The sequence below is a fragment of the Schistocerca piceifrons genome, chromosome 7 (assembly GCF_021461385.2).
Source record: "Schistocerca piceifrons isolate TAMUIC-IGC-003096 chromosome 7, iqSchPice1.1, whole genome shotgun sequence".
In the NCBI taxonomy this organism is placed as follows: Eukaryota; Metazoa; Arthropoda; class Insecta; order Orthoptera; family Acrididae; genus Schistocerca; species Schistocerca piceifrons.
In genome coordinates, this window is record NC_060144.1 from 217,028,239 (window position 1) to 217,042,051 (window position 13,813).

General features: G+C 36.6%; 1 protein-coding gene across 1 annotated transcript in view; it reads left to right on the plus strand.

Moving 5' to 3' along the window:
- The window catches only part of LOC124709134 (sodium channel protein para), an 878,324-nt gene that overhangs the window by 88,723 nt on the left and 775,788 nt on the right, over positions 1 to 13,813 (plus strand). Inside the window, exon 5 of the mRNA XM_047240797.1 lies at positions 12,733 to 12,861. Within this exon, the coding sequence (XP_047096753.1) occupies positions 12,733 to 12,861 (129 nt within the window). The remainder of the gene's footprint in view (positions 1 to 12,732; positions 12,862 to 13,813) is intronic.

Here is a 13,813-nt window from a genome sequence, read left to right on the forward strand (position 1 = left end):
GCGTAAGACAGACAATATCTTTTGAAATAAGACAGCCTATGTATTCTACTTGTGCCTGAAAAAACTTTGACTCCCGCAGCTTGTACTGAAGGCCTGCGTCTCTGAGGTTAATGAAAGTCTGAAGATTGTCAAGATGCTCCTGCCATGAGCACCCTATGGTGATAATGTCATCTAGACAGTTTGCATAACAGGAATCATCCCATATTGACTTTTTAAGAGTTTCTGAAAAATAATAGGGGGCACTTGTGCGTATAATGAGATGTTGATAACCATAATCTGTTGGGAAGCAGAATCCAGATGAAGCTGTTGATAAGCCTCTGCCAAATCAATTTTTGAAAAACATTCCACTTTCCAATTTCACAAGGATTTCGTCAGTCTATGGAATTGGATAAGAATTCACTACCAACTGAACATTAATGGTGGATTCGGAATCTCCACACAAACGAAGTGCCCCTGAATGTTTGTGAATGACAGCCAATAGCATAGCCCATTGGCTAGAGGTGTCAGTTAAATTGTACCCAGGGTCTGCGACCTATGAAGTTTCTCCTTTACTGCCAAACTCAGGGTAAAGCACAACAAAATTTCAGGATGGCCTTCGGTTTGAGGGTGATGTTTGCCTCAAAATCTCTTGCTGCCCCCCAAATCTGGTGGAGACAGGGACAAAACTCATGGCAGAGGTCTTCTAGTTCCTGAAACAGAATGGAGTCGGAAACAAGATGTGACTTGTCTTGAATTTGAAGCCCAAACGCCTTGAATGCATAAAGATTTCCTTTATCAGGATACAGATTAGCTGGCTGTTTTTCAAGGAGTTCCTTGCGGGGTGGGGGATTGGCTATGTACGTAAAAAACAGTATTCCATTTGAGTATGTAGACATATCACGGCACTGCACTGAATAGATATTTGAATGTTGTGAAGGGGCAGTTGAATTTAGTGAAGCTAAACTTCTAATTGTTGTTGTTTATAGGTGCCCTAACTCTGACTTCAGAGCGTCTCTGCTCAAGCTATAGAGGGTTCTTGATTCACTTTATAGAAAGTACCAGAAATTAGTTATATGTGGTGACTTCAATATAAATTTTGCGTATGATGGTGCAAGAAAAAGGATGTTGGTAAATTTGCTAAATTCATATGATATGATGCAAATTGTGTTTTTTTCCAACTAGGGTGCAAGGGAACAGTAGCACAGCCATAGCCAATATTTTTATTCATTCTTCATTACTAGATGCGCATTCTGTTAGAAAAGGTGTGAATGGCCTTTCAGACCATGATGCACAAATTTTAACACTAAAAGGCTTTTGTACGCAAACAAATGTCACATGTAATTACAAACTGTGTAGAAAAGTTAATCCAACAGTGGTATAGAATTTTTCAAACCTTGTCAAGGAACAAGAGTGGCTGGATGTTTATAGTGCTGACAACATAGATGATAAATATAATGCTCTCCTTAACACTTTTCTCATGCGCTTCTAGAGTTGCTTTCCATTAGAACGTTCTAAAAGGGGTACTAGCAGTAAAAGGCAGCCTGGGTGGCTGACTAGTGGGATAAGGATATAATGTAGAACAAAGTGGGAATTATATCAAAATGTTAGAAGTAGTCACAATCAAGCTACAGTAGTCCATTACAAACAGTACTGTAAGGTGCTTAAAAATGTTGTTAGGAAGGCAAAGAGTATGTGGTATGCAAATAGAATAGCTAATTCACAGGATAAAATTAAAACCGTATGGTCAGTTGTGAAGGAAGTGTCTAGTCAGGCCATTCATACTTCCTAAAGGAAGTGTCTAGTCGACGGTATAAAGTCAGTTCATAGTAAAAACATTTCTCTTACTGATAAATCAGATATATGTACAGTATTTAACAATAATTGCTATCAAATGTACAATTCGGCTTTAGAAGTCATTTAACTACTGAAAATGCTACATTCTATTTTCTCTATGAGGTACTGGATGGGTTAAACAAAAGGTTTTCGATGTTAGGGATGTTTTTTGATTTAACTAAGGCATTTGGTTTCGTTGATCACAAAATATTGCTCCAGAAGTTAGACTATTATGGAATACAGGGAATAGCTCGCAATTGGTTTACCTCTTATTTTAATAACAGACAGCAAAAGATCATCATTGACAGTGTTGAGAATGGCTGAGATGTGGGGTCTGAGTGGGGTAAGGTCAAGTGGGAGGTGCCCCAGGATCAGTGTTGGAGCCACTCCTGTTCCTTGTTCATATAAATGATATGCCCTCTAGTATTACAGGTAACTCTAAAATATTTCTGTTAGCTGATGACCCTAGCTTGGTAGTAAAGGATGTTGTGTGCAGCACTAGGCTCAGTTTCAAATAGTGCAGTTCATGACCTAAGTTCAAAGTTTGTAGAAAATAAACTAATGCTAAATCACAGTAAGACTCAGTTTTTACAGTTTCTAAAACACAATTCAACAAAACCTGATGTTTTAATTTCACAGAATGGACATATGATTAATGAAACTGAACAGTTCAAATTTCTAGACCTTCAGATAGATAGTAAACTTTCATTGAAAGCCCACGTTCGGGATCTTGTTCAAAGACTTAATACTGCAATTTTTACTATTTGAATGGTATCTGAATGAGTGATTGTTCGACACAAAAATTAGTCCACTTTGCTTTGTTTCATTCACTTATGTCATATGGTATTGTATATGGGTTAACTCTTCCCATTGTAAAAGGATATTTTTGGCTCAGAAACAGGCGTTTCGGGCAATAAGTGGCGTAAGTTCACGAACCTCTTCTCGACACCTGTTCATGAGTCTGGGTATTTTGACATTGGCCTCTCAATATATATATTCCTTTCTGTCATTTCTTGTTAACAATATTAGCTTATTCCCAAGAATAAGCAGCTTCCACTCAGTTAATACTCAGCAGAAATCAAACCTGCATTTGGATCGAACTTCCTTTACTCTTGTGCAGAAAGGTGTGCAGTATAGTGCTGCATCCATTTTCAATAAGCTACCACTAAAATTCAAAAATCTTAGCAGTAATCCACTAAAGAGTTTCCTCATGGGTCACTCCTATTCTGTCAAGGAGTTCCTTGAAAAATTAAGCTGATTCTTGTTGTATTGTTGATAGCGTTTACTAAACTTATGGCTTGAGTTTTTTCGGGTTCATAAACATTTTATATATATCTGTTATTACTTTTATGTTGTGATTTTATGTACTGACATGTTCCATGACCTTGGAGATTTGCTCCTCAATTTGGTCCTACAAAACTTGACGTTTAAATAAAATAAAATAAACCAAAAATGATCTTTGATGTCACACTGTCTACTGCCTGAAAAGTGATTGTCCACATAACAAGTTGATACTCAACGTCAGTCATGAACTCTCCTTGAACAAGAATGGACTGGTTTCTATAATTCAACAGACAATGATTTGTGGAGGAGAGAACAGGACCTAGCGTTAACCTGGAAATGGAACGGTTGTTGTTGAATCAATAGTGCAATGTAAATCTTGCTGGGGATGTCAAGCTCATGGCCATGGAAAGGCGCAACACTTCTGTGAACTCCACACCTGCGTCTGAGGCCCAGCTGTGTGGGGAGCTATAACAGACCATGGCCACATGGCCTCATTCATGGTAAGCGGCACACACAGCATGTCGATGTGGGCAGCAGCACCAGGAGTGTACACAGAAACAGCTAGGACATGACAGGAAATCATGACAGAAAACAGCAATGTCCGATTGCAACACGAATGAGTTAGGGGAACAAATCAAGGGTATCAGGGAAAGCCACCAATATTGTACCAGTGCCTCCTGACAGGCCTCACTCTCTGGGGCAAAACAAATGGCATCATGAATCAGTGAACTAGCATAGCAGTTTTGGCAGTGAGCACCCACAAATTTTCACTTCCTACTTAGCCGCCAGAGGCCAGCTATCAATGCTTGATAGACTGACCTGTTTCTTTTGCTGCTGGTGGAACTTCATACAGGATTAAGCAAATCCCACATTTCCGAAAATGACAAATATAACTAACTTAAAAGATTTATGGAGAGTATCTCATAAGTAATAATGCAATTCTGTTAGTGGCATGTGAAGCTCTAAAAACATTCAAAAGGATTGGGGAGTGTACAAATTTTTATCGTGTGTATGTGAAATAAATAGCCAGCAAACTGACATTAAAGATGACTGAAAGTGGTACTCAGGTTTTTTTTTTTTTTTTTTTTTTTTTTTTTTTTTTTTTTTTTTTTTTTTATACATAATTTGTCGAATTTGTTGAAAAACTGTCTATTCTGTAACTCTGTTAATTTAATATCTTATCCAGGAGTTTATTGAACGAATTATAAATTTCAGTTTCTTTCAAAATGTCCATACAATGCCCTTATCAGTGTTTTATAGACTGTGCAATGTTTCAACTATATCTTTAATGACATAGCTCTCAGTATGTAAGTGAGACTTCAATGATGATGGGTTACTGTCAGTTAGGAACAATATATTCCTTCAAATTTGTGCTAACTGATTGTCCCATCTGTTTTAATTCCTACTCATTTCCTGATTCTGTAAGCTTGCAAGTGGTTCATGGTGTACCTGCTTTTAGAGACAGCTTGTTCTCATGTCTGATTAAAGGCAATTTTTTTCTATTTGTACTCCACAAGTTATATTCCAGTGTGTGGTGGTGAATAGTTCTGTTACCACTATCAATCCCTGCCTTCCTTGTTCCATTTGTGAGTGATGCTTCGGAAGAATAAATGTTTATAAGCATCTGTATGAGCTCTAATTTTTCTGATTTTCTTTTTGTAGTCATTTCATGAGAAGTATTTCAGAGAAAGAAATATGTTGCCTGACTTTCCATAGAATGTATACTCTCAGAATTTTACTGATAAATCTTTCTTTCATGTGTAATTTCTTTCTTTTATAGACTGATACTGGAATGATTTTAGCATTTCTATAGTGCTCTAGCTCTTCCTTAACAAACTTGTGCTGAAAAACACCACTCTTCTTTGCGTCTTCCCTATTTCTCCCGTTAATCCGGCTAGGTAAGGGTCCGAGTGATTGATTGGATAACTATTTTGTAACCCAGTTCTTTTATGAATGACGAGTATTTGCTTAAGACTCTTCCATTAAATTTAAGGCTGGCATCTGCTTTTCCTGCCACTAGTTTTTTGTTGTTATTCCATTTTAGATAACTCCAGATGTTTAATCATGAATATTTTCAGGTTGTTACTGTTTCCAGTGACTTCTCACCAACACTATAATTGAACAATAGTGGATCTCTTTGGGTAATTATATGCAGTACATTACATTTATTTACATTCAAGATCAATGCCAGTCCCTGCACCAATTAGTGATACAATACAGATCTTCCTGCATATTTACTACAGTCTTATGATGTTGCCTTCTTTCTGGGACAACAGAATTGTCCTTGATCAACCTCACAGAGCTCCTGACATGAAACACTTCATCATTTACACATATTGTAAAAACTAATGGCCCTACAACACTTCATTGGGATATTCCCAAAGCTTCTTTTGCATCTGTCATTTTCATACTGTTAAGAATGCCATGTTGAGTTCTGTGTGCTAGAATGACCTGAGTCCAGTCACAAATCTGGTATAATATCTCGTATTTTATGCACTAAACTGTGAAGAAACATATCAAATGCCTTCCTGAAGTCAAGAAAGTTGGCATTCATTTGAGTCCAATTGTCTTTGGTGCTTTGGATGCATTCATTAATGTGTGGCCTTAATACAGATTCCATAATTCTGCAACAGATTGACGTCAGTGATATAGACCAATAATTATATGCACCTTTCTGATAACCCTACTTGAAAGTGTGAATTCCCCCTTACCGACCTCCCTCTCCCCCCTTAAAGAAGAAAAATCACTTGGTACCTACATTACTTCAACAACATAATGATAAATTATTGCTATAAGTGGAGCATATCTTAATCTGTGTAGAATACTACATGTATCTCATTAGGTCCAGATGCAGTTCCACTATCTAATGATATTTGTTGATTTTCTGTTCTCCAGCCACTGATCTCAATACATGCCATTTTGAAGTTCATGAAATGACTGATAAGGGGAACCATATTACAGTCTTCACACCGAAGACCAAGTTTAGTAAGCCAGCCTTCACTGTGCTGTCTTACTGATTACTCATTTTAGTGCTGTTCACATTTTGTTTGCTAATAATGCTTTTATTCTTTGTCTTTCTTCTTTTTTTGCGACATAGAAGAATTATAACTTGTTTTAGTATTTGGGAATTGTATTTGTTCTCAAGTAAGCTGTAAGCAATTTTGAGCACTTTGTATTACTTTGCTTCCTAATTCTGTTGCCTCCCATTTCTATTGAATCATAATCATCTTTAGCCATCTTTCCTCTCCTTATACCTCAGATGGTTTATACCACTCATCTATTATCATTTCTGGAAGATCTTTATGTTCATTATAAACTGTGTATTTGATTAATCTCTTGTCAGGTATTCACCTGAATTTGGAAACATACTAGTTTCAGTATTTATTTTGATAGTTTGAGCAGCCATGTTACTAAAATTTTATACCAGCATGTGTAATACACAAATACAGAAAGTAGTATTTTAAAGATAGTCATGGAGAAAAGAAATATTCCAAGGTATTTCCCTTCATTCCTATTTGTTGCATTAATTTTTTTAAAGAATTATATCCTGTAAAAGTATTAACAAAATATTACTTATTCAGTACAAAACAATAAGGGTGAAGGGAAGATTAGTGCTTATGATAGTACTAATGATTTACTAGAGATGAGCACATGCTTATATTGTGGAAAGATATTCACCATGTCATCCTGCCATTTGTGCTGATGATTTAGGAAAATGTGGAGAACTAAATGTGGGTGATCAAATAGTAATTTGATCTATTGTCATTCCAAATCTACATCCAGTGTCTTAAAACACTGTGCCAAATTGTTTGGTGGAAGATGAGTGGTAATCACTTATACATTAATTTATACTGTTTATAATCACTGATGTTTATGACCTTTCTGTTGGCTCCACTGTAGCACTTTCAGATGGTCCCACTCCAAATGGTATCTAAAATGTACCATATTTGGTAAATTTAGAAGCTGAAATATCATAGACGTATTTTTGAGTGGTTAAAAATTGATAATAATGAATGTATTGTGTCTAAAAGTTCCTAAATATATGTTCAAAAAGGTGTATGTCTGAGAATTTGCACAACTGAAATAGGTATGTATCTCATTGATCAAGGGGCACATGGCAGTTTGTCTGCAATAGACACTGTAATGAGAAATATTTATTACCAAGGAAAATTGGCTTTTACACTTGAATAGACTCTATGAAGAGCTGCCGTGTCTCACTTGTTTTGTGTTTTTTTGTTGCTGTTGTTGGGGTCTTCAGTCCTGAGACTGGTTTGATGCAGCTCTCCATGCTACTCTATCCTGTGCAAGCTTCTTCATCTCCCAGTACCTACTGCAGCCTACATTCTTCTGAATCTGCTTAGTGTATTCATCTCTTGGTCTCCCTCTACGATTTTTACCCTCCACGCTCCCCTCCAGTACCAAATTGGTGATCCCTTGATGCCTCAGGACATGTCCTACCAACAGATACCTTCTTCTAGTCAAGTTGTGCCACAAACTCCTCTTCTCCCCAATTCTATTCAATACCTCATCATTAGTTATGTGATCTACCCATCTAATCTTCAGCATTCTTCTGTAGCACCACATTTCAAAACCTTCTATTCTCTTCTTATCTAAACTATTTATTGTCCATGTTTCGCTTCCATACATGGCTACAATCCATACAAATACTTTCAGAAACGACTTCCTGACACTTAAATTATTACTCGATGTTAACAAATTTCTCTTCTTCAGAAACACTTTCCTTGCCATTGCCAGTCTACATTTTATATCCTCTCTACTTTGACCATCTTTAGTTATTTAGCTCCCCAAATAGCAAAACTACTTTACTACTTTAAGTGTCTCATTTCCTAATCTAATTCACTCAGCATCACCTGATTTAATTCGGTTACATTCCATTATCCTCGTTTTGCTTTAGTTGATGTTCATCTTATACCCTCCTTTCAAGATATTGTCCATTCCGTTCAACTGCTCTTCCAAGTTTTTTGCTGTCTCTGACAGAATTACAATGTCATCGGCGAACCTCAAAGTTTTTATTTCTTCTCCATGGATTTTAATACCTACTCCGAACTTTTCTTTTGTTTCCTTTACTGCTTGCTCAATATACAGATTGAATAGCATTGGGGAGTAGCTACAACCCTGTCTCACTCCCTTCCCAACCACTGCTTCCCTTTCATGTCCCTTGACTCTTATAACTGCCATCTGGTTTCTGTACAAATTGTAAATAGCCTTTCGCTCCCTGTATTTTACCCCTGCCACCTTCAGAATTTGAAATAGAGTATTCCAGCCAACATTGTCAAAAGCTATCTCTAAGTCTACAAATGCTAGAAACATAGGTTTGCCTTTCCTTAATCTTTTTTCTAAGATAAGTCGTAGGGTCAGTATTGCCTCACATGTTCCAACATTTCTACGGAATCCAAACTGATCTTCCCCGAGGTCGGCTTCTATCAGTTTTTCCATTCGTCTGTAAAGAGTTCGCGTTAGTAGTTCGGTAATTTTCACATCTGTCAACACCTGCTTTCTTTGGGATTCGAATTACTATATTCTTCTTGAAGTCTGAGGGAATTTCGCCTGTCTCATACATCTTGCTCACCAGATGGTAGAGTTTTGTTAGGCCTGGCTCTCCCAAGGCTGTCAGTAGTTCTAATGGAATGTTGTCTACTCCCGGGGCCTTGTTTCAACTTAAGTCTTTCAGTGCTCTGTCAAACTCTTCACACAGTATCGTATCTCCCATTTCATCTTCATCTACCTCCTCTTCCATTTCCATAATATTGTCCTCAAGAACATCGCCCCTGTATAGAGCCTCTATATACTCCTTCCACCTTTCTCCTTTCCCTTCTTTGCTTAGAACTGGGTTTCCATCTGAGCTCTTGATATTCATGCAATTTTCTTCAAAGGTCTCTTTAATTTTCTTGTAGGCAGTATCTATCTTACCCCTCGGGAGATAAGCCCCTACATCCTTACATTTGTCCTCTAGCCATCCCTGCTTAGCCATTTTGCACTTCCTGTCGATTTCATTTTTGGGACGTTTGTATTCCTTTTTGCCTGCTTCACTTACTACATTTTTGTATTTTCTCCTTTCATCAATTAAATTCAGTATCTCTTCTGTTACCCAAGGATTTCTACTAGCCCTCGTCTTTTTACCTACTTGATCCTCTGCTGCCTTCACTATTTCATTCCTCAAAGCTACCCATTCTTCTTCTACTGTCTTTCTTTCCCCCATTCCTGTCAATTGTTCCCTTATGCTCTCCCTGAAAATCTGTACAACCTCTGGTTCTTTCAGTTTATCCAGGTCCCATCTCGTTAAATTCCCTCCTTTTTGCAGTTTCTTCGGTTTTAATCTACAGTTCATAACCAATAGATTGTGGTCAGAGTCTACATCTGCCCCTGGAAATGTCTTACAATTTAAAATCTGGTTCCTAAATCTCTGTCTTACCATTATATAATCTATCTTAAACGTTTTAGTATCTCCAAGGTTCTTCCATGTATACAACCTTCTTTTATGATTCTTGAACCAAGTGTTAGCTATGATTTATGCTCTGTGCAAAATTCTACCAGGCGGCTTCCTCTTTCATTTCTTAGCCCCAATCCGTATTCACCTACTGCGTTTCCTTCTCTTCCTTTTCCTACTGTCGAATTCCAGTCACCCATGACTATTAAATTTTCATCTCCCTTCACTACCTGAATAAGTTCTTTTATCTCGTCATACATTTCATCAATTTCTTCATCGTCTGCAGAGCTAGTTGGCATATAAACTTGTACTACTGTAGTAGGTGTGGGCTTCGTGTCTATCTTGGCCACAATAATGCGTTCACTATGCTGTTTGTGGTAGCTTATCCGCACTCCTATTTTCCTATTCATTATTAAACCTACTCCTGCATTACCCCTATTTGCTTTTGTGTTTATAACCCTGTATTCACCTGACCAGAAGTCTCATTCCTCCTGCCACCAAACTTCACTGATTCCCACTATATCTAACTTTAACCTATCCATTTCCCTTTTTAAATTTTCTAACCTACCTGCCCGATTAAGGGATCTGACATTCAACGCTCCGATCCGTAGAACGCCAGTTTTCTTTCTCTTGATAACGACGTCCTCTTGAGTAGTCCCCGCCCAGAGATCCGAATGGGGGGCTATTTTACCTCCGGAATATTTTACCCAAGAGGACACCATAATCATTTAATCATACAGTAAAGCTGCATGCCCTCGGGAAAAATTATGGCTGTAGTTTCCCCTTGCGTTCAGCCGTTCGCAGTACCACAACAGCAAGGCCGTTTTGGTAAGTGTTACAGGGCCAGAGCAGTCAATCATCCAGACTGTTGCTCCTGCAACTACTGAAAAGGCTGCTGCCCCTCTTCAGGAACCACATGTTTGTCTGGCCTCTCAACAGATACCCCTCCATTGTGGTTGCACCTACGGTACAGCTATCTGTATCGTTGAGGCACGCAAGCCTCCCCACCAACGGCAAGGTCCATGGTTCATATCTATCTCTATGAAAGCTTTCAAATAAAAATCATGTAAGCAAGTATAGCAGAAGAACTGAAAGTCCCTCAATAGAATGCAGTAAACTGTTCTTATGTACACAGTTGTTTAGCCAGATTCATACATATTGTTTGACCACATTTTGTTGACCCTTTATGTGGTGGTTGTCGAGAATGACAAGAAACATGACTTGCCTCTGCATTAGGATGACTTGTCTCTGCATTAGGACCACTACACGGAGAAGTGAGGTGAGGGGAGGATTGCACAAACTGATTCCTGCAGTGTTGGTCATGCTTTGCGGTTATATGAAAGCAGAGGTGGCACATGTGGAAATATTAGTGCTTGAGACATATGAATGTCTTCCAACTAGTGTCAATTTCCTCCACTGTTGATGTCAGCAATAAAAAGGGTCAGCTTATCATGGGCAAACAATGTGTATTTCTTTAAAAGTCCCTGTACATGCTGACTTTCTTTCCGAATACTTCAATAAAATGTGCTGAGTATCTGCACTTTTCATTTTCAAAGCTATACAGAATACAGCAACCTGTATGGAAACAAGCATGCTTTGTTTCATAGGAATCTTACATGAAGTATAATCACTCAGAAGTATATTTTAGTTATGCAGTAGTACTGAGATGTACAAAATGCATTGGAGAGTACTTTTACCAAATAATAAATTTCTCACCCAACAGAGTAGTCTGTTGTCAATGACAGCAATTTTTGCAGCATATGGAAAAGCACCCTATTCGTATATTTATTTTTTATATCTATAAAAGTGTGAGCTGATACAGAATTTTATGGGATAGTGTTAAGATGAAAGTTATTTCAAAAGAGTTAGATCTCATCTGTCTGAGCTTTACTAATTCAGTTTGAGAATTCTTCCCTAATTGAACGGTCCAAGACAACAAATAATTTTAGAAAGGAATCATATAAAGTCAGTATCTATACAGTACTCCAGATAGAAGGTGTTTTAGTTCCTTATGTGACACAATTTCTACATCACTAAACTAAAAATAGTTTTAAGTGTTCATTGTAATAAAGGAAAATATTAACTGATGTATCTCATTACTAATAACTTCATCTTAAAAGTAGTAACATATTTTAAAATGTTATTTAGGTTATTTTGTGGGGACAATCAGCCTACTTACTTTACATTACATGTAATATTTCTTTGCAGTTATGAATTGGAGTGCCTGAGCCAGAAAATAATAGAACTCGACAACGGAATTTGTTTTCTTCCTTCTAAATTATTTGTACAAGTACATAGTTATTATTAGTCAAATGGTATGCATTATTTGCTGTCCTCTGTATGTGTCCGTATCAAATTCAAATTTATCTTAGTGGCAGAAGCACTTTTAAGAAGTTATTCATGTTAAATGCATTAGGGGATTGTATTTCCTAATTTATTTTGATTTAGTGCCAGTCTTTGGCAGATGTCTGACGCATGAAAAGTGATAAATGTCACAATAATATGGCCTTGATGTAAAACCGTATGTATTCCTATAGAATGAGGAAACCTAAGTAATAAGTGCTATGGTTGGTTATATATTTCAGGAAATTAAAAAAAAGAGTAATGCCTTCTCTATTTCACTACTGTCTATTTCACAGAAATTCAAATTGTTATTATGAACATCAGTAACTGAAACAGAAACACATATCTTCTGTAATGACAAGCTAGACAATATGTTAGTTGATGTATAGATTACAAAGAAAAAGTCCAACATTTATTTACATGTTGTAGTTGAACCTGGCTGTCGTTGACATTAGAATCGAGGTTGGGAAGTAACAATGTACATTAAATAAATGATTAATAGAACATATATGATTTGATTTTATTAAACAAATTTCTCTTACCATCTCATTTAATCAGAGGCAGTTGTAATTATATAAGCTCATTAAATCAGCCAATTAAAAATATTTTTGAATGGAGTCATTTCAGAACTAATTTTGTTACCATAGAGGAAATGGTTCTTTCTCATGCAGAGTTTTAGTTTGATTAGCATGTTTGTGCTTTATAATGTCAGGAGGAATCTCGAAAGCAGATTCAAAACTTGCTTGCCTGTCTCTCTCTGTCAGAGGTCTTCTTGTACTTGTGTTTGTTGTTGAGTGACTGTATTGTAGTTAGTGTAGACCTAACTGCAAACACTTCTCTTTCAGAGTAATTTTTACTGGCATCTACACATTTGAATCAGCCGTAAAGGTGATGGCAAGAGGGTTCATACTTCAGCCATTTACGTACCTTAGAGATGCATGGAACTGGCTGGACTTCGTAGTAATAGCTTTAGCGTGAGTAGTGACTGAGAGATTGGGTTTATTGCTAGATAATAATTATTTACATCAATGACTGCAAACTGCCATTTATAAATTGATGTGTTGAATAATTATACAAGTAATCATATATAAAAATTTTGTACAATGTCAAAGTTGATTAAATTATATATAGAATAATTCTTCAAATGGCAGTTTCCATTTTGCACCATTGATGTGAATTATTGATAGATTTAGAATTAGAATTAGATATAGTAATTTTATAGATTAGATCCCATTCAGTAGCATCAAACACAAATTCATAGCCAGTTGGAAACATAACTATTATATATTTGTGCTTTTTGTTGCCATTGAATTTGAAGAGAGTAGCAAGCTTGTAAGCTTCCTTCATGAAACTAAATTTCTTGTATGTTGAAGTTCAGATTAGAATTTTTTCGGACTTTTTTTGAGATGCAATATTTAAAATTGTGTATATTCTTACAATTGATAAAACAGTTCTGTTCAGTTTAGGAAACTTATAAATTGTGAATGTTTTGTAGTAGTCTGTATAAAAGTATTTTGGAATTGAATCTCATTCCTCCCTTCACACATTTATTACCTCAAACACTGTTTATTCCAGAAACAAATATTATTTGGTTATTCTGTTCAAATAAATAATATTAAAAAGGAAACACTTTCTATGATTGCATAAGATTATACAATTTCTTTCTCTACATGTCATTTGTAGAATACATAGGTTGAAAGATTATCACTCTGTCTATGGACTTGCTTCCAGGCAGGGATTTCAGCTCTTAGTTTTGTTTTATTTCTCAAACGTGTAAAAAATGCCTTGGACACCCTTAAATGAAATTAATTCTTCGACTTACAACTTACACAAGTTTTCCATGATGGAACTATATATCTTTCTCATGCCAGTTTGATTACAATTTCTTCTGGGCATATTAAATGTGTTGTGAGAGAGCAGATAACT